Source organism: Macrobrachium rosenbergii, chromosome 2 (assembly GCF_040412425.1).
Source record: "Macrobrachium rosenbergii isolate ZJJX-2024 chromosome 2, ASM4041242v1, whole genome shotgun sequence".
Classification (NCBI taxonomy): Eukaryota; Metazoa; Arthropoda; class Malacostraca; order Decapoda; family Palaemonidae; genus Macrobrachium; species Macrobrachium rosenbergii.
Genome location: NC_089742.1, coordinates 1101190 through 1121081, shown reverse-complemented (window position 1 = coordinate 1121081; position 19892 = coordinate 1101190). Strand labels below are relative to the sequence as shown.

The 19892-nt window shown below is 34.3% G+C and overlaps 1 protein-coding gene across 1 annotated transcript; it reads left to right on the top strand.

The window, feature by feature from the left end:
• Positions 1-17209: 17209 nt before the first annotated feature.
• On the top strand, positions 17210-18918 carry LOC136849332 (protein FAM200C-like). The gene is made up of 3 exons (XM_067122696.1): positions 17210-17453; positions 17583-17798; positions 18674-18918. Exons 1-3 carry the CDS (start codon positions 17210-17212, stop codon positions 18916-18918), a joined length of 705 nt encoding a protein of 234 aa, XP_066978797.1.
• Positions 18919-19892: the final 974 nt, after the last annotated feature.

The following is a 19892-nucleotide window of genomic DNA, read 5'->3' as shown; positions in this document are numbered from 1 at the left end:
TTCACATCCACCACAGGGAGAGTTATATCTCTGCTTGCTTTCGTGCTCCCAAAACAGACTGAATTGAACTGTGTAATAAGAATGATTTCGTTATCATAACTGCAACTGTAAATTGTACTTAAGTTTGTAGTTAACTTTCGTCATTAAAGTAAGAAACTACAATCTCGTTTCTATTACGGCTTTCTGAGAGATACCAGTACTGAAAGATAAATTCCCTTCAACAATAGCAGGTTCGTGAACGACACGGTGACAGAGTCGACACTTGGAAGAATCTTGCAGGTGAGAGGGGATAAAAATTTAGTTGGGCACGACATATTGGTGGCAGCATCAGCGGATCCAGAAGGCAAGACGAAACAAACGAACATTAATAGAAATATCAGTGCAATTACTTAAGTTACAGTGAGACGAAAATCTACAAAACGAACTTAGATTTTTACGATGGCGAGCAAAGCTTATATGAAGAAATAAAAGTCCTGCAATAGAGCATCAAACAAAAGTGAACAAAAAGAGTATTGGTGCATCACGAAGAAGTGAAACACAGATAACAGTTAACGACAACAAAGTGAGCCAAACCTCAACAACCATAACAAGCAGTGTATTTGATAAAATATCGCTACGAGGCGGAACAACGCAGAGTGTATTTCAACAAAGCTACAAAGGCGACAATAACAAGAAAACCACAGCTTGATGGCTTTGTAATAGCAGCAACCCGTAAGTTATCGAGAAATGAAATTTACTGTTCTCTCTCTTTAAATGTGTGAGTAAGTGAAGATTATTTAACATCTCTTTATAAGATTGAAAATTAAGGAAACTCTCTTTAGTGAATTAATTCTTTTTTTTGCGTAATTACCATTATTACTATCTCTGTGATAATTATTTGTTTAGAAAACAATTTAAATAGGGGAATAGTTATTTTTTCTTTTCGCTCGGTTGGTAATAAATATTTGAGAAATTATATGCAACTTTGTGTACTCATTGTGATGATTTTTTTTTTTTTTTTTATGATATGATGCCCAGTTTCACATAAGATTTTTAGTGTGTATTTGAATGATACTTTGAAGGATTTAATTTACTTACGCACTTGAACTCAGTTGAGAGTTTATTGTTTTTTTACTGTTATAATTTGACAGTTTCTTTTATTTTTTGATAGAGTGTGTATAGTGAAAGATTTAAGACCGTCGACACTCAGACGTAGCCGAATTCCAAGACTAAATTCCCACTCAGCTTTAGTGCAAGGAAATACTAACAATAATAACCCAACTAACCAGAACCAAAATAGTGTTAATTATTCTAATAAAACTAACAGTAATAATAATAGTAACAATACTAATAATATTCACACCTTACAATATCGCAATATGAATCAAGCAGCGGTAATAACAACAGCCACACGCTTCTGTAGACGGGTGGATGATTCAAATCCTGACAAAAGTCGACTTGAATCTTATACAGTAAATCATTGGCTCTCAGATGCAGATAGTTGCATAACTTCAGGGGGAATAACAGATGAAAGAGCTAAAATAAATGAAGCCTTGTTTCTCGTCAGCTCAGAACATCGCGACGCTCACAAAACTCTGAATTCCACAAGTTTTAGCAAACTCAATAACTATGCAGAATTCAAAGAAATTTGTTTATCACTCTGGGAACCAGTAAATAAGACTGACAGTCTATATAGCATAACTAGATTCCTTAACCCGCAATATAAAACAATTGCTAATTTGTACACAAGCGTGTAGAATGCAATAGAGAAAATAACAGGAGACTTAAAGAAAACAGGCATTACCATAGGAGATAAGAAACAGTTTGGAGATAGTGTCAGTAATTTAGTTGAGCTAAGACATGTTTTAAATTACTTGTCATTTGGAACAATATATAATGCCCTTGGAGAAGAGGAAAAGAAGGCTTTCAGAAAAATAAAAATTGATCCAAAGAAAAGTAGTCTTCAAACATTGAAAATTATGAGAGAAGAAATACAAAAGAAAGAGATAAATCTCTCCTAGGAATTTGTGGGAACAACAGAAATACAAAATGAAAGGAAAAGCAGAAATAATAATCATACTTTTAAAATGAATAATAAGTTCTATGTATATCAGGTCCACAATAATATTCAATGGTATTCTTGTTGATTTTATAAAAAAGTTACAACAAAATTCACAGAAGCTTTCGAACCCTGTCCTGGTTTCATCTTCAGTCGAACTAAAAATTATTGACACAATAAGTATATATGTTAGCTCGAGTTTCAAGTGTGGAACCAGTGGACGACCTCAACGATGTGTTTTTCCAACGGACGAGGCGACAAGCAGGACGGTCAACTATCCAACAAGGTGATTGCTTCTCCTCTTCCTATATTCTGCGTCGCTATTCTTCTTGATCTCCTCACCCGCTGTTGTTGTTCTATATGTAATTCATTCTTAGCGGTGACATCCTCGGAATCCCGGCTGTTATAAGGTGTCTGCGGGGTAATGTCGGCGATAACGGCAGCATCAGACGAAGGAAAGTAGGAGCCTGTTCTAACATTAAAACCTTTAATAAATGTTTTGATTATATGAAAGTTAACTAGCGGGTCCTCGTTAACGAACGACTTGTTTCCCTTAAATGATTCTCCTATATTTATGGCGGCGCCCTCGACTAATCTTCTTATGTTGACGTTGTTACTTTTGTGAATGATGTTGGCTCTATTCCAGTCCGGTCTATGATCGTTATTGAATGCGTGGGTAACTATTGCACTATTTTGAGAGTGTAATGAAAAAGCCCGTCTATGTTCCTCTAAACGTGTTTCTAACCCTCTACCGCTTTCTCCGAAATATTTACCTTTGCAGTCTTTACATGGTATTTCGTATACTCCTGGTACTATGGGGCTATTATGATTGTTGTTGTTTTTTATTAGGTTATTCCTTATCGTGTTGGTATATTTGAAAACAATTTTAGTATTATCCTGGCTATTATTTACATATTTACTTATGTTACCTATGTTAGGGTTAAAAGGTAAGGTTAAAAATCTATTCGGTTTTCTTCTAATGTTATTATCTTTAGGGCAATAATAAGTCTTCCGGGCACGTGAGATAGCCTTTTTAAAGAAGTGGGAGGGGTACCTAAGGCTTCTGAATGTTGCCGTAATGTGATGTATTTCATCATTAATGTATTCTGGATCACGAATCTGTTAGAAACACGTTTAGAGGAACATAGACGGGCTTTTTCATTACACTCTCAAAATAGTGCAGTAGTTACCCAGGCATTCAATAACGATCATAGACCGGACTGGAATAGAGCCAACAACATTCACAAAAGTAACAACGTCAACATAAGAAGATTAGTCGAGGGCGCCGCCATAAATATAGAAGAATCATTTAAGGGAAACAAGTCGTTCGTTAACGAGGACCCGCTAGTTAACATCCATTTCTGTTAGTATTTTTTTTTTATATATATTCCGTGGTAGATCTGCAATAATCTTCCACAGTTACTTTCCATCATATTCTGATCGTGTCCTTGTTTTACAGTTTTCTTAAGAGCTCACTAAATTCATTAAGAATATGCATATAGTCCAAACAAATGTTGCTAAATTAAGCAATCTGTGTCATAAAAACACAATAACTATTTTGCTTTTAGATATCTGAATATTCTTACTCCCACCGACACACGCATTTACACAAAGCACTACCTATCTCATCTGCAAAAAACTGTGATCCCTGTGTTCTCATACACTGGCTTTAATACCACTTGTACATAGAGCCATATTTCTGAATTTTTCACTACATTTTTAGCGTCATATACTGTTACATAGACAGTTCATTTAGACAGCTTCATCCTTTTCTCTCTTATGCACTTTCAACATCCACACTTTTCTTCCATAAGGGAGAGTTGCTCAACAGTTCCTTCTTACAACAAAATATTGGTCTTCATAGACAATGTTAACTCCAGCCAACTTTTTTTTTTTTTTTGGCAGAAACATGTTTTACATATGTAGGGCATTCAAAATAGCTTGGTTGCTACTTCAGTAAGTTTGAGAATGTCTCAGAATCCAAGATGGCGGCTGCTACCAGCTTGGATTATGAGCAGTTTCTAATTGAGCTTTTTAATAATCCTAATGGGTTAGCTAATACTTCTTTTTCTTGATTTTCACGGGTGCTGAGGCCCATTTCTGAGGCTGTTGTTTGGGGATACATAGTAGAAGTGAATTTAATCAAGTGACAAATTGGTTGCACAAAGGAACTAACAATTAATTTGTAAGGGTTAAATCTCAATTCTGCAAATGGGGACAGCAAACTCTTTGCCTCTTACTGCCAATCTTTTTTTTGTCTTGAATGGACATTCAGAACTTCTGGGATGCAGTATATTCACCTCACAGTTGACCTCCAACTACATATGACTGTTTGTCTTATCCAGTGGAATGATCCTTAGCACTGGAAGAACCTTGTACTTCACCACGAAAGTTGGAAGCTGATGATACAATGTCAGTGAAGATTAAAGGTTATGAAAGTTAACTATTCAGCAGGGGTTTCGTATTTGTAGTAACCAACAAACTAGATAAGAAGTCAGCAGGTGAATAAAGAATTATTCAAGACTTGACCAGATAATAATTGTTGTTCATATCAGCGTTCTTCATTTCGGGTGAGATCATATGTGAGTTTTGAAGCTACATGACGAAAATCCTGAATATATGCTTGCACTCTTTACACTAAGCCGTTAATTTCATTGTTATTCTTAGCGCTGCATATCTCGTTCATCGTATTTGTCATAATGATTCTTTATTCTGAATATATATACCTTTTCAATTGCGAAAAACTGAGTAAATAGGATCTTTGAATTACTCTATAGTTTTCGCTGGTTTTATTTCCAAATTGTAACCAATACAAATGGAGATAAATAAAACAACATTCTAAGTTTTTCTTCGTCTATATAGAGAACAGAGAAAATACCGATAACATTATCAGAATCCGGCCGCAAACAATCGTCTGTAAATATGCATTTTATTTTCACTGATATACATAAAATTTTATATGTAGTTACCCTGTTATGAATGCTAATTTGCCAGAATATTCTGTATCTTTGCCATTTCTAAGGCGATAGGTCTATTTAAAAATCAGTACTTTATCTTTTCTCTTTCTGGATTAAACACAATTAGTATGTCTCATAGATAACTTTTGAATTTAAGTTTTTGAATACCACTGGTCAAAGCACAAAAAAATATATATATTTTTCCTCTAAAGCAAAATTTTCCCTGAAGCACCTTAACTTTTTTTTTAATAGAACACAAAGCATATACTTCATTTATTACAATCAAGTACAGTAGCATTATTTTATGCTCGTGGAGAATTGTTGTACGAATAAATAGTTACAGTATGTATTATTATTATTATTATTATTATTATTATTATTATTATTATTATTATTATTATTATTATTATTATTATTATTATTATTATTATTATGTTAAATTAAATTTTGAATTTGGTTATCACATAGCACTTCCTAATTGTACAAGGGTAATCTACTTCTTTCACATTAATTTTCGCCCTTTACATCTCAATTCTTCAAAAAATGACCAAGTCATCATCTTATGTTTCCATCTTATCACTTAACCTCTTTCAATTTTATCGTCATTGCTGCTAAGCAATTTTCCACTTCTTATATTGATTTGCATCGAATCCAGTTATCTTGATACGCTACGTTTTTGCTCTTGGCCCATGAAGAGGAAACCCTTTTTCGCCAAAGAGCTGCAAGAGACATCCATTAACTCAACCTCAGCACACAGAGTCACGAGGAGGAGCTGGGTCTAAGAACAAAGGTTGGCTCTGCAACTTCTGCTTCTTTTCTTTCGCGTTTTTTTTTTTTTTTTTAGTTGTGAGGATTTAAAGATGTGTTTTATTTGCATAAGTCTCTAGTGTACTACGTTTGGCGACGTTGGATTTTGGATAAAGCATCCGTGTTTAATAAATAACATAATGAGATGTCAGCAACGGTGATTTACACTTTTCAGAATACATATAATAGGTACTAATTTCAGTTTGTATATAGAGAATGAAATGGTATAAGGATTTCTTTTTTTAGGCCTTCAAGTATCTACTGTCTCTCACTCTCAAGCATGAACAAACAAACAAACACACACACATACACACACATGTATATATATATATATATATATATATATATATATATATATATATATATATATATATATATATATATATATATATATATATATATATATGTATGTATATATGTATATGTATGCATGTATTTATATATACAGTACATACATACATACGTATATAAATTTATATATATATATATATATATTATATATATATATATATATATATATATATATATATATATATATATATATATATATATATATATATATATATATATATATATATATATATATATATATATATATGAGAGAGAGAGATTCTGGATAAAAGTTAGATGTTGATATAGAATATAAAAGATGACTTTACTGATTTAGAACTGCAACTTAATGAAGAAGACAGAGAGACCGAATGGAGCTGTCTTTCGTGAATTTAATGAGAATAGATTATATGAATGACGGATATGAGGTGAAAATGTTGCAAAGAATTTACTCTGTGCCAAGTCCAGGTACACTGAGCACAGAATATTAAAAAAAAAACAGAATATGAAGATAATTACCTAAATTCTCACTTCCGCTTTAGTTAGAAAAACCGAGATTTTCTAAAATAATGGCTGGAGTGATATATGTTTCGACGAATACCTCTATTGTCAGTTCTCAAAAATTTTCGCATTAACCGCCAATGCCTAATGTTTTTTTGTGAATGTGTGTGACATATATATATATATATATATATATATATATATATATATATATATATATATATATATATATATATATATATATATATATATATATATATATATATATATATATATATATATATATATATATATATATATATATATATATAAATTTTGAAATTCCTTTGAAAAAACTTAAATTCTATTCACGATCACTATGTACCATAAAAAATTATCATCGACTGTTATTTCTTACAGGTAGCTTACACTCTTATTGCAATGTGTACTTATGGAAGCAATTATACTTTCGATGTCAGTCATGTACAGCATTTTGCATTATTTGTTCCACTATCAATGTGTTTCCTTTGTAAAAATTTCCTAGCCCAAGCAAGGATTAATCTTGATATAACTTCCGCTGTTGACTTATAAGTTTGCACCATTCTATTCGAGATGCTATAGACTAATCATAAAGTGAAGTGTTTTCCGTGAGAAAAAGAAAGGTAGTATAATTTAAATCATGTCGACATTTCAACGTACTGGATTCGAAATGGAATACATCGGAAACTTAGAAAGTAAGCCTAGTTGTATACTGAGAAACAAGAATAACCCCGTGTTATATAGAGGAAAATGCAGTCCCTTAAATGGGAAAAAAATAATCCCAACTATTTCAATCACAGCATTGAAAAAAGAAAGGAAAAAATAAACTGCATATTAAAAAAAACTAAGTGCCTATGTTGACCAAATTATCCAGTTATGTTAGGCGACTTTGGTGCCTGCAGTTGATAACATTTATGTAACCTGGCATCTCAAAGGCGTATTGGATGACGCTTTCGTAACCAAAATTTATAAAGGTATATTAATAGCAACTCTGTTCTCTGTTCCAATAGATATATGGGCGCCACCATTTCTGAGGGAAAGAGCACCAGCTGTAAATAAACACACACATATACACAATGACACACATATACCTACATGCATAGGCTCAAACACAAATACATACATACATACATACACATATACATATATATATATATATATATATATATATATATATATATATATATATATATATATATATATATATATATATATATATATATATATATATATATATATATATATATATATATATATATATATATATATATATATATATATATATATATATATATATATATATATATATATATATATATATATATATATAGATATAGTTAGAGTGCTCCAAGTACCTAGTTATTACACTAGTCATTCATGGAGTTCAAAACTTACCTCAATACATGTAGATACCTGAACTCTCATAACAAAAAAATATGACTGAGTACTTTAAAGAAACAGTGATGCCTTAAAAGAATTATCAGCAATGTGAGGTATCAATATTTAAACAAGAAATATGCTAAAGCAAATGGACATCACTCTGTCACTGAACAACTGTAACTGTCTCCTCGATTAGAGTCAGTTTAGCAAAAGTGAAGGAACAAAACATATCACTGTTGTTTATTCACAATGTTATTCCTACTAGTGGTGATCAATAAATGAAATACTATTGTAAAAACTTTCAGTACAAAAATTTATTTTTAATTCAAAATTAATAAATCAAAATTCACAAGCCTACTTTAAAGAAAAATTAATATTATTTGGAAACAAAGTTATTTATGCTTAAATGAAATAATGAAACAAATTTAAATCACCAAAATGTTAATATGTGAAATTAAATTAATTAAATATTTTGAAAAAACTAAGAGATTGTAAACACGCAAACTATGTAACAGTACTAAATTTAAAAAGAATTAAACAAAAAATTCAAAATGACACTAATTACACACAATCATACAAAACATGAAAATGAAATGTAAATGAAAATTCACTAAGGCACAAATCCTTTATTATACTGACCGGTCTACTGGTCACTTATTTAAACACTTCAAATTATGTACTTCAAATAATACCATGGTATAAATTTTAATTACAATACCTGTTAACTGCAGTTCTGGCCACTACTATATAATACCTTATTCCTGAAAAGGAGCCAGTTTCACACATACACACTCACTGCTACAATGCTAAATATCAGATCTCACAAGTTATTAAAATAGAATGACCGACAATTAATTACTTTACATTACTTTTCACTTTTTAAGAGACAGAGGCGCCATAGAACATTCCATAGAGATTGGATGACATCATTATCAAGGCAAAATGTTTTGGGCCAAAGCTGACGCAATCAGGATAATGCAACTGTCTCAACTGGGACATCCTAAATACTATATGACATAATAGACATGTGGTTTTGCGCAATAATTTCCATCCAACTCCTTGATCTTACAATAGGACAATAAATGTTCAGAACCCCAATTGGTTTTCTGCCTTAAAAAAGATTATGCAACATTGTGCAATCATTCCCTCCTTCTCATATGGGACAAAAAGTTTGCTTATATGACTTATTACTCGAATCAAATCAGATTAATACATGACCAACACCCATGACTGCCTCATCACATGATACAGTCATAAAAAAAATACATGTCGTAATCTCTCTCCCACTATTATGTTATCTAAATAATTATTTCTGGTGAGATCAAAGGTATTTCAATAATTATCATTAATATATACAGAATACACGATTATTAGAACAATAAATATAACAACTTTCTGGAAAGATATACATTGTTCAAGACAACAGCATGAGATTCCTCCCTCCAGAAGATTGTTCATCCCACGTTTGAATTTAACAATTCACAGCGAGATAAAAAATGTGCAACTACATTGTTCTCTCCTGAAATGTGTTTCACCTTTACAATATATGGTTGCAGGCACAAAGACCACCTGGTCAATCTTTAGTTTTAATTTTTCATTTTCTGTATAAATGTGAGGGGGTTTGGTCGATTAAACTAAAATTTCTTCATTCTTGGGCCTGTTCACATCCACTTCAAACTTTTTTAATGCTGTTATTAATGCTAATGTTTCTTTTTCTATTGCTGAATACACTTTCTGGTGCTTTTTTAACTCTGAAGACATGAATCAAACAGGATTTAAAATAGCAATGTCGTCTTCTTGAAGTAGAACAGCTCTAGTTCCAAAGTCATATGCATCATCTTGTATCACAAACTTCCTATTGAAGTCTGGAGCTTGAAGTACTGGTCTTGATGTTAAAATGGCTTTTACCTTCTCAGATGATTCTTGACATTCTAGAGTCCAAACAAACTTTGTTTTTGGACTTAGTAAATCCATCAAGGGAGCTACTGCGGCTGAGAAATTCGGACAGAATAGGCGATAAAATTCAGCCGTGCCCAAAAATCTTTGTAGTTGTTTCCTGGTAGTGTGGGGGGAGGGGTAGCCTTGTGGATACCATCTACATTATCGTCAAAAGGAGCAGGAAGGCCTTCTCCAATTTTAAATCCCAGATATTGAACAGTTGCCTTTCTAAACTCACCCTTTTCCAAGTTGATTGTTAGTCCTACATCCCACAGTTTCTTAAACACTTTTCTTAAAATCATCAGATGATCTTCTCATGTTGCAGAATAAATCACTATGTCATCAAGGTATACACCAGCTCCTTCTATGGATCTTAAAAGCTGATCCATCACTCGGATTGTTGCAGTTGCATTCATCAGACCAAACAGCAAAACAGTGTAGTGATACAATTCAAAAGGAGTAACGAAAGCTGATAGCAACTTAGCATTCTCATCTAAGGGAATTTGATAATACCCTTTCAACAAGTCTATCTTGGAAAAAAAAATTGGCTTGCCCAATATTATGAAGTAACTAATCTATAAGAGGCAAGGGATAATTGTCAGCCACACTGATAGAATTCAGTTTCCTATAATCAGTACACATCCTAAATGAGACATCTGGTTTCTTCACAAACACACATGGAGTACTGTAATGACTTGAACTGGGTTCTGCTAATCCATGCTACAATAAATATTCTACTTCTTTCTTTAAAACATCTTGATGAAAAGGTGATAGGAGACATGATCTCTGTTTAAAAGGTTTTGAATCTCCTCTGATCTGTAGCCCATGTTTTGTCAGGTTGGTACGCCGAAGTACATCAGCAAAATCTTCTGGGAAACTGTTAATCACTAATCACTACTCTTAATTCACCACTTTGCTCAACACTCAGATGTTTTAGTTTATCCTCCAAATTTTGCAATATGGAAGAATTGTTCATTTTGCTTTCAGCCTCAACTGTGGATGAAGTTGTCTGTGTTACTGAAAATGTTTCAGTTTTAGTCTCTTAGAATTAAGGTTTCAAAAGATTCACATGCATCTTCCTCTGTCGTTTCCTTCTTCCTGATGTTTCAGTCACATAAGTTCTGTTACTTAACTTCTCTATTATCTTATAAGGACCTTGAAATTTATTGGTAAGGGAAAATCTTTTCACTGGTAAGAACACTAGAACTTGTTGTCCTACAATAAAACTTATTAGTTTAGTTTTAACATCATATCTCCTTTTCATTTTCTCTTGACTTACTTTCAGATTTACTAAAGAGAATTTTCTGATTTCTCTTGACCTTTTCCTCAAGTTCTACACATATTCTCATTGGATTACCTTTTGATTTTCTTTCCAGTTTTCTGCAAGAATCTTCAATGGACCTCTCACTCAATCATCTCAATAGGTGAGCATCCCTTGCTTTCTTGATCAGCATTCCTAACTTCAAATGTTAAGGGTAAACCAGCATCTCATTCTCTTCCTGATTCTTAACAATACTTTGTTAACCTATTTTAAATGTCTGGTGGAACCATTCCAAGGCTCCTTAACTCTCTGGATGATAAGCAGTCGATAACTGTTGCTTCACTCCTAACACGTTCATCACATCCTGGAACAATTTAGAAGTAAAGTTCGTTCCTCTGTCACTTTGCACTATTTCTGGTATTCCGAGCTCGTGGTCACACGACTACTCATGGTCACACTCCCACCTTCTACGTCGTGCTCCACTTCGTAGGCATGCTCCTTGGAGATAAACTCCACCAACTTCTTGGCGATTACCTTTGCACTTATACTTCGTATTGGAATTACCTCGGGATACCTTGTCACAGAACATATCACGGTTAACAAATATTCATTTCCTTTCTTCGTTTTCGAAGAGGCCAAACCACATCAATAATCACCTTGCTAAAGGTTTCTCCTCTAACTTCTATAGGTTGTAGGGGGGTTTTCTGAATGGTTTCATTGGGATTTCCAGCTACTTGGCAGGTGTGAAACTCTCGACAAAACCTGCTAACATCCTTGTGAAGTCCAGGTCAGAAAAAAATACTCCATAATCTTCTCAACAGTCTTCCTAATTCCCATATGTCCAGACTCGTGTGCTACTGCAACCACTTGCTTCTTCAATGGATATAAAATCAAAATTTTATGATATTTGCCCCTTACAGCATTTCCTGGTATATCTGCAGGTCGACGCTTCCTCTTAGCAAACCATCCTTTAGATAATAACAGGTATGAGTTTGTTGCATCTCTTCTTGATCAACAACTCTGAAGAACAAATCACATAACGTTGTATCTTTCTTTTACAATTCCATTAGCTTCTCTCTAGTCACTTGACCAACTTCAAGGGCTGAACTCTCAATATCTGCTAACTCAACTACTGTAGTTTCACTACTATCTTCAGGAACACTGACTACTCTGTCTCTTCAAGGACAAGAGGCTTTTCTTCTTGGGAAATCTCTTCTTTGTCATCACCAAGGGAAACTTCACTTTCCTGGAACAGCTCTTCTAAGCTCAAAGATCCTTCACTTGATCCTTCTTGAGGGTGTAAATCTTCAGTTTTTTTTTTTTTATCTGCAGGCTTAGCTCTCTTCATACTCCTGGTAGTAACACAACTTGGAAACTGGTGGGGGTTATTCTTCTCTAAATCCACTATAGGACAAGGAACATATGGTACACCACCAACTTCATTACCCAGTAAAACGTGCACACCTTCCACAGCCAGTGAGTCCTTTACAGCAAAATCAACATTCCCTGTCACCAATTCATAAAACAGGTGCAAGTGGCATTTAGGAGTTACCTCTTCGCCTCCTATACCCTTCAAAATAACTGAATTTCCTGTGAGATTCTTCTCCAACTGTGGGTGAGCACCACGAATTACCACACTATGGTTACTCCCAGTATAACATAATACCTTGACTGGTACCTGCACACTCCCTCCTTGAGTTGCCAGCATACGTTCATAGATATATGGCTTAAAAGCCCCAGAGCTGCTCAACCACTCATGCTTGAGGTTACATTTCCACTGGTTGCTAAACACTTAGCTTGTTTAGTTTCAGTCTTCCCAACAGTCTCAATCTTCCCCACACCTCTCTTTGTATTTTATTTCACCTGATCACCTTTGACCACTTGACCAACTAGCTTTGACTGTTGCTGTGTCTGATAACACTCCCGACTCTAGTGTCCTGCTCTTCCACATTGAAGCAGACAACATTAGTCTTCTGCATCTGTCTTGAGAAATTGGATGATGAGAATTTAACATTCGATTGCTGAGAGGTATTACCTTGCATTGTACTGGTATAACCACTACTAGAAGGATTTACACTAAACTTGTTCCTGTAATTTGGATGAGACCTAATGCCTGTGTGTTGTTGGTTCCTATCATTATTATATATTGACATTATAATTACATTTACTACTGATAATGTTATAATCTTCACCCAGTGTAGCAGCTTTGTCAAGTTTCTTAACATTTCTCTCGCTCAAATAAACTCTTATGTGTCCAGGAAATTCTGTAAGAAATTCCTTTAGGACTACCAACTCCTCAAGATGGTCCATAGATTTAACTTTAGCAGCCTCTTTTCACTTTGTAGGCATAATCCAAGAAAGTCATTATGTCATCTTTCACTACAGGGGTCATCTGGTAACCTTGTAGCACATTATGCTTGAGTACCTTGTAATCTTTACACTGATCAGCTGATAAGGCTAAATAGGCACTTCTTCCTTTACCAATCAAGACACTTTGTAACAAGACCATCCCATAACTGAAGCTACTTTTTCAGTGATAAAAAAAACTTATCTGGAACTTATTCTGTAAACTCTGGGATTAACCTCTGCACTCTTACCACATCAAATACAGACTCTTGGTTACCTTGGGCAGGGTTAGTTAGTGTCACTTTAATGTGGATTGTGCTTTTATTAACTCCATCTCCCATTCATAATCTTCGTACTTCCTTGCTCTCTCTCTCTCTCTCTCTCTCTCTCTCTCTCTCTCTCTCTCTCTCTCTCTCTCTCTCTCTCTCTCTCTCTCTCTCTTTCATCTCTTGCCTCTTCTGCTGATAACATTTTGAACTTAACTAAGCTTTCTTCTGCAGCTATTCACCTACGCTCTGCTTCTGCACCACTTTTCTCTTTCTTTTGTTCTTGCTTATTTACAAACTCTGCCTCAGCTACATTCTTGTGCCTTTCCTAACTCTCATCTACTTTACCAGAGTCCATGAATGCTTGGATTGCAATACATTTTGCTTGTGCCTTAATCATACTACTAGACACTTCACCTCCAAAGGCTAAGACTAAAGCAGTCCACTGTATCTTTGTCAGGTTGGATTCAGATAACTCTTTGATGGAAGCAGCACTAAAAATTCCTGAACATTGAACAGAGCCATTTTCTCTAAGTTACTCAACTAAATCATTCAAATTATTGTACAATGCAAAAACAACTATGTGGTCACTCTCCTACTAAAGAATCCCTAACACCACCAGTATCAATCATAAACCAGAGTGATGTTTTGTTTTGTTCCTGGGTCTGGGCACCAAATTTAACTGTTGCACAAGTGTTCCAAGTACCTGATTATTACACTAATCAGTCATGAAATTCAAAACTTACCTCAATACAGGCAGATACCTAAACTCTCATAAAAAAAAAAATGCGACTGAGTACTTTAAAAGAATTATCAGCAATGTGAGTTATCAATATTTAAACAAGAAATATACTAAAGTAAAAGGGCATCACTTTAACTTTCACTTTGATCAGAGTCACTTCAGCAAAACTAAAGGAATAAGACATATCACTGTCGTTTATTCACAATGTTATTCCTCCCACTAGTGGTCAATAAATGAAACACTATTGTAAAAACTTTTAGTGCAAAAAAATTATTTTTAATTTAAAATTTAAAAAATTACAATTTACAAGCTTATTTTAAAGATAAATTACTATTATTTCGAAACACAAGAAATATACTAAAGTAAAAGGGCATCACTTTCACTTTCACTTTGATCAGAGTCACTTCAGCAAAACTAAAGGAATAAGACATATCACTGTCGTTTATTCACAATGTTATTCCTCCCACTGGTGGTCAATAAATGAAACACTATTGTAAAAACTTTTAGTGCAAAAAATTTATTTTTAATTTAAAATTTAAAAAATTACAATTCACAAGCTTATTTTAAAGATAAATTACTATTATTTGGAAACACAAACTCAATTAATTCTTAATTAAAATTATAAACAAACTTAAATCACCAGAATGGTAATATAAGACATTAAATTAATTAAGCATTTATACAAAAACAAAGAGATTGTAAACACACAAAATATGAAAAAAGTACTAAATTCAAACATAATTAAACAAATAATTTAACTGACACTAAGAACACACAATTATACAAAACATGGAAAAGAAATGTAAATGTAAATTCACTAAGGCACAAATCCCCTATTATACTGACTGGTCTACTAATCACTTATTTAAACACTTCAAATTATGCATTCAAGTTATACCATGGTATAAATTTTAATTACAATACCTGTTGACTGCAGTTCTGGCTGTTACCAAAAAATACCTTATTCCTGAAAAGGCACCGTTTTCACACATACACACACACTGCTACAACACTAAATATCAGATCTCAAAACTTATAAAAACGTAGTGACTAACAATTAATTACTTTACATTACATTTCACTTTTAAGAGAGAGAGAGAGAGAGAGAGAGAGAGAGAGAGAGAGAGAGAGAGAGAGAGAGAGAACTATCACAAAAGGTCTCTAAAATCAGAATGACAAAACTCTCGGTCTCCAGTTAAAAGCAAGATGCTATAGAACACTCCTTCGAAGTTGGATGACATCATTATCAAGGCAAAACATTTTGGGCCAAAGCTGACATGATCAGGACAGTACAATTGTTTCAGTGGGATAGGTCCTAGAACAGTGGTTCTCAACCTGGGGGGCCTGAGTAATTTCTCGGGGGGGCGCAGGTCCGGGAAAAAAGTAGACATTTATCTTTATTATAATTAAAATTGGTTAATACACAACGGTCCCCACTCTGTATTCCATTTGTCCAAGATCGTGGGCTACTATTATAATTATTATAAAAAAGAAAATAAAACTATCGCCTTTACAGTTTGAACTTTAGATTTCTATACTCTGCATGTCTACCAGGCTAACCATTTTCTGTAATTACACAATTTAAATGTCCTTATGCGTTACTGGCGGCCGGCCCATCGCAATTCCAGTCAGTTAGTCACCTCCCACACTTGTCTGTGATAATTACTTCTCTTTCACAGTTCTTCTGTTGAGCCCGTTGAGGTATGTTTGGCATAGTTGTTTTATTTAATGAAATTTAGTTGTGAATTGTGAACACGCATGTGTTGCTCAATTCCTTACTCACAAGTTTTGATTTCCATTGGTATTTTATCAGAACTGGTATTCATAATTGCATTCACTTATTTCTTAATAATCATGTTTTTTTTATGATCAACATGTGGACTTTGTTAATATTTACTTAATTATTGTAACGACGACACACCGAACGGTATTTCTGTTTCCTCTATTTTGTATTAGAAGGCGCATCATGCGCTATTCAAAATCTACTTGTTGTTACTAATTGTCTTTTCTCTTTGCTTTAATTTTGTATTGTGTGTTAGTTATTGGATTGTTATTGTTAATGAGTGAATGTATTGCCACATAGTGGCAGTGGATTTATTAAGACCTACATAGGTAAATAATTGTGTTTTTATTATATTATTAATGAATATCTTCTTATTGAGTGATAATGAATGCTTTTCTCTGAAGTATTAGTGAGTGTTCTCTTTTAAGTAATGAATGATTGTTATTGTCTCTTATTATTAAATGCTTTTTATTAATCTACGTTATTGTTATTATTTAGCATTCATGTGGTGTTTGATAAATAATCATGTGACCACGTTTGTGACCATGTTTTTCTAATTATCATCATTCTGTGATGTTTATGATCTATGGTCATGTAGCCTAGTAGTGCTTATGACTGAGGTGGGATGTTTGTTAGTATTCGTGCGGTGTTTATGATCATATGATATTTGATAATGATTATGTTATGATCATGTGTTTGTTACTGATCACGTTGTTTGCATTATCATCATGTTGTTCAAGTTGTGGTGTTTATGATCATGTGGTGATGTTTATCTTAACTTATGCGGGCCTTATATTTTGTTCACAGATTTGTGTTTTTCACTGCACATTTATAAAATCACAATGAGTGCAAAGAAATGGAAGTATCTTCACGAATATATTCGATCTGGATTCGTGTCCCTCCATAAGGAGTGGGATACAGAGGTCCCCCAGTGTGTGATATGTTTCAAGACCCTGAGCAATGACGGAATGCGGCCCTCACGCTTGGAACACCACTTGAAGACAACACATCCTGCTCTAACTGACAAACCCAGGGCTTTCTTTGAAACTAAAAAGCACTCCTTGAAGCAAGCTAAGCTGGACGGCAGTGGAGCATTAGAGAAACAGACTTCAGAGGTTGTTTAGGCTTTCTATGAAATTGCCTTGTTGATTGCAAAAAGCAAGAAGAGCCATAACATTGGAGGGTCTCTCATAAAACCAAGCTTACTCTGTGCAGCAGAACTCGTTCTGGGGAAAGATAGTGCAAACAAACTCTCCCAAATTTCTCTGTCAAACGATACAGTCAAGAGAAGGATCGATGAAATGTCTCAAGACATCAAAGAGCAAATTCTCGACCAAGTAAGAGCTTCTCCTTTATGTGCTATTCAGTGTGACGAAATGACTGACATCACTCAGTGTTGTCAGCTACTGATGTATACTCGTTTCGTGTCAGGTAACAAACTTAAAGAAGAAATGCTCTTCTGCCACCCCATGGAAGGTTGTACAACTGCAGCAGATATTTTTCAAGATGTATCAAAATCCTTTCAAGAAAATCATCTTTCGTGGGAGTCGCTGGTAGGGGTATGTACTGATGGGGCTCCAGCTATGCTTGGTCTGCAGTCTGGGTTCATAACAAGGGTGAAAAAGAAAATCCATCTGCTGTAGGGACACACTGAATACTTCATCGAGAAGCCTTAGCATCCAGGACTCTACCTGCTGAAATGAGAGATGTCCTGAACGTGGCCATTAAGGTAGTCAACTTTATCAAAGCTGGAGCCTTAAACAGTAGTCTCTTAACACTGTTGTGTAAGGTTATGGAATCTGAACAGGAGGCCTTGCTTTTACATACAAGCGTACAGTGGCTATCAAAGGGGAACATGCTTGGCCGACTTTATGAAGTACGTGAAGAAGTGGCAATATTTCTTGATTTGCGGCACAAGACAGATCTCCATGATAAATACATGTCTGAAAGCTTTCTTCTATCTCTAGCTTACCTTGTGGATACGTTTGAAGCGCTGAATGCAGTCAACCTTAAACTACAGGGAAAAACATCAACATCATCATGCACCACGATATCATTCGAGCGTTCTTGGCCAAACTCAAACCTCTGGACAAGTTGAGTTCAGAACAGAAATACAGCCTGCTTTAGTAACTTGGATTCTGCTCTCAGTAACAAACACCTTTAACCTGAATTTAAGAAACAAATAATCACTCCTCTGACTGACTTGAAAGCAGAATTCATCAGATACTTTCCAGATATAGATGAGAAGTGTGAAGCCTGGAAATTCATAAGAAACCCATTTCATTGTGATGTAGCTGATATTTCAGAGGAAGTCCAAGAGGAGTTTCTTGAGTTAAAGTTCAACTCCACAGCTGAGGAAGACTTCAAAGAATTGGATCTTGAGACGTTCTGGATCAAGTATCTTTTTGTTTACCTTCTGATCTCACGTCAGGCTCTTCGGATTCTAACTATGTTTGGATCCACGTATCTTTATGAAGTGGCATTTTCCATACTCGTTGCTGTCAAACCTAAGTACAGAAACCGGCTGAAGAACGTTGAAGAGGATTTATGATGTGCACTATCTGGCATTCGACCACGCATTCAAGATCTGGTAGCTCAGAAGCAGTGTCAAGCATCTCATTAACTTAAGAAAATAACCTCAGTGAGAATGTTATGTACCTATCCTATATTGTTTGTACAGAATTCATGCTCAATAAAATGACTAAAAGCAACAATATATTTTCTTTTTTTAATATAAGTTGGGTGGGAATTTTATCTATTTGGCTGAAGATGCAAGGGGGGCGTGGAGGGAATGACCAACCAATAAAGGGGGCGTGGTAGTAAAAAGGTTGAGAACTACTGCTTTAGCGTTTGGAAGGTTGTCTCTTGCTCTTTATTTCATTCATTTCTGACATCCTTCTTTGTTAATTCTGTTAATGGTTTGGCTATAAAAGCAAAACCCTTAATAAAAGGTCTATAGTAACCTACCATTCCTAAAAATCGTCTCAATGCTTTCAAATGTGTGGGAGCTGGATATTCAACTATTGCCTTTATCTTGCCTGCTTGCATGCGCAGTCCATCTTCACTAATTACATGACCTAAGTATTCCAAAGATTTCATTAAGAATTGACATTTCTTTGATTTTATTTTTAACCCGGCTATTCTTAATCATTCTAGGACTATTTCTAAAGTTTTGAGGTGACTTTCTAAATCTTTACTAAAAATGATAATGTCATCTAGGTAAACTGCAATATTTTCTGTCTCCTAAAATTTGTAACATTAATCTAACAAAAGTTAAAGGAGCCGAAGTGAGTCCAAATGGCATGACTTCAGATTGTAAGTGTTCTTTATGTGTGTTGAAGGCTGTGTATGGTTACGACTCTTCGTCTAAAGGTACTTGCCAATAACCACTCAGCAAATCTAAGGATAATAATATTTTTGCTCCTTCTAATTAAGGTAACATATCTTGAATTACTGGCATTGGCATCTTATCTGGGATGGTGTTGGAATTTAACTTTCTATAATCTATCACAAGTCTCCAATTTC

Coding starts and splice junctions, on each gene's coding strand:
- LOC136849332 (XM_067122696.1), top strand. CDS start 17,210: ATGAGTGCAAAGAAATGGAAGTATCTTCACGAATATATTCGATCTGGA. Junction 17,454..17,582: donor GCAAGCTAAGCTGGACGGCA/GTGGAGCATTAG, acceptor TACTCTGTGCAG/CAGAACTCGTTCTGGGGAAA. Junction 17,799..18,673: donor GTATACTCGTTTCGTGTCAG/GTAACAAACTTA, acceptor CTGATATTTCAG/AGGAAGTCCAAGAGGAGTTT.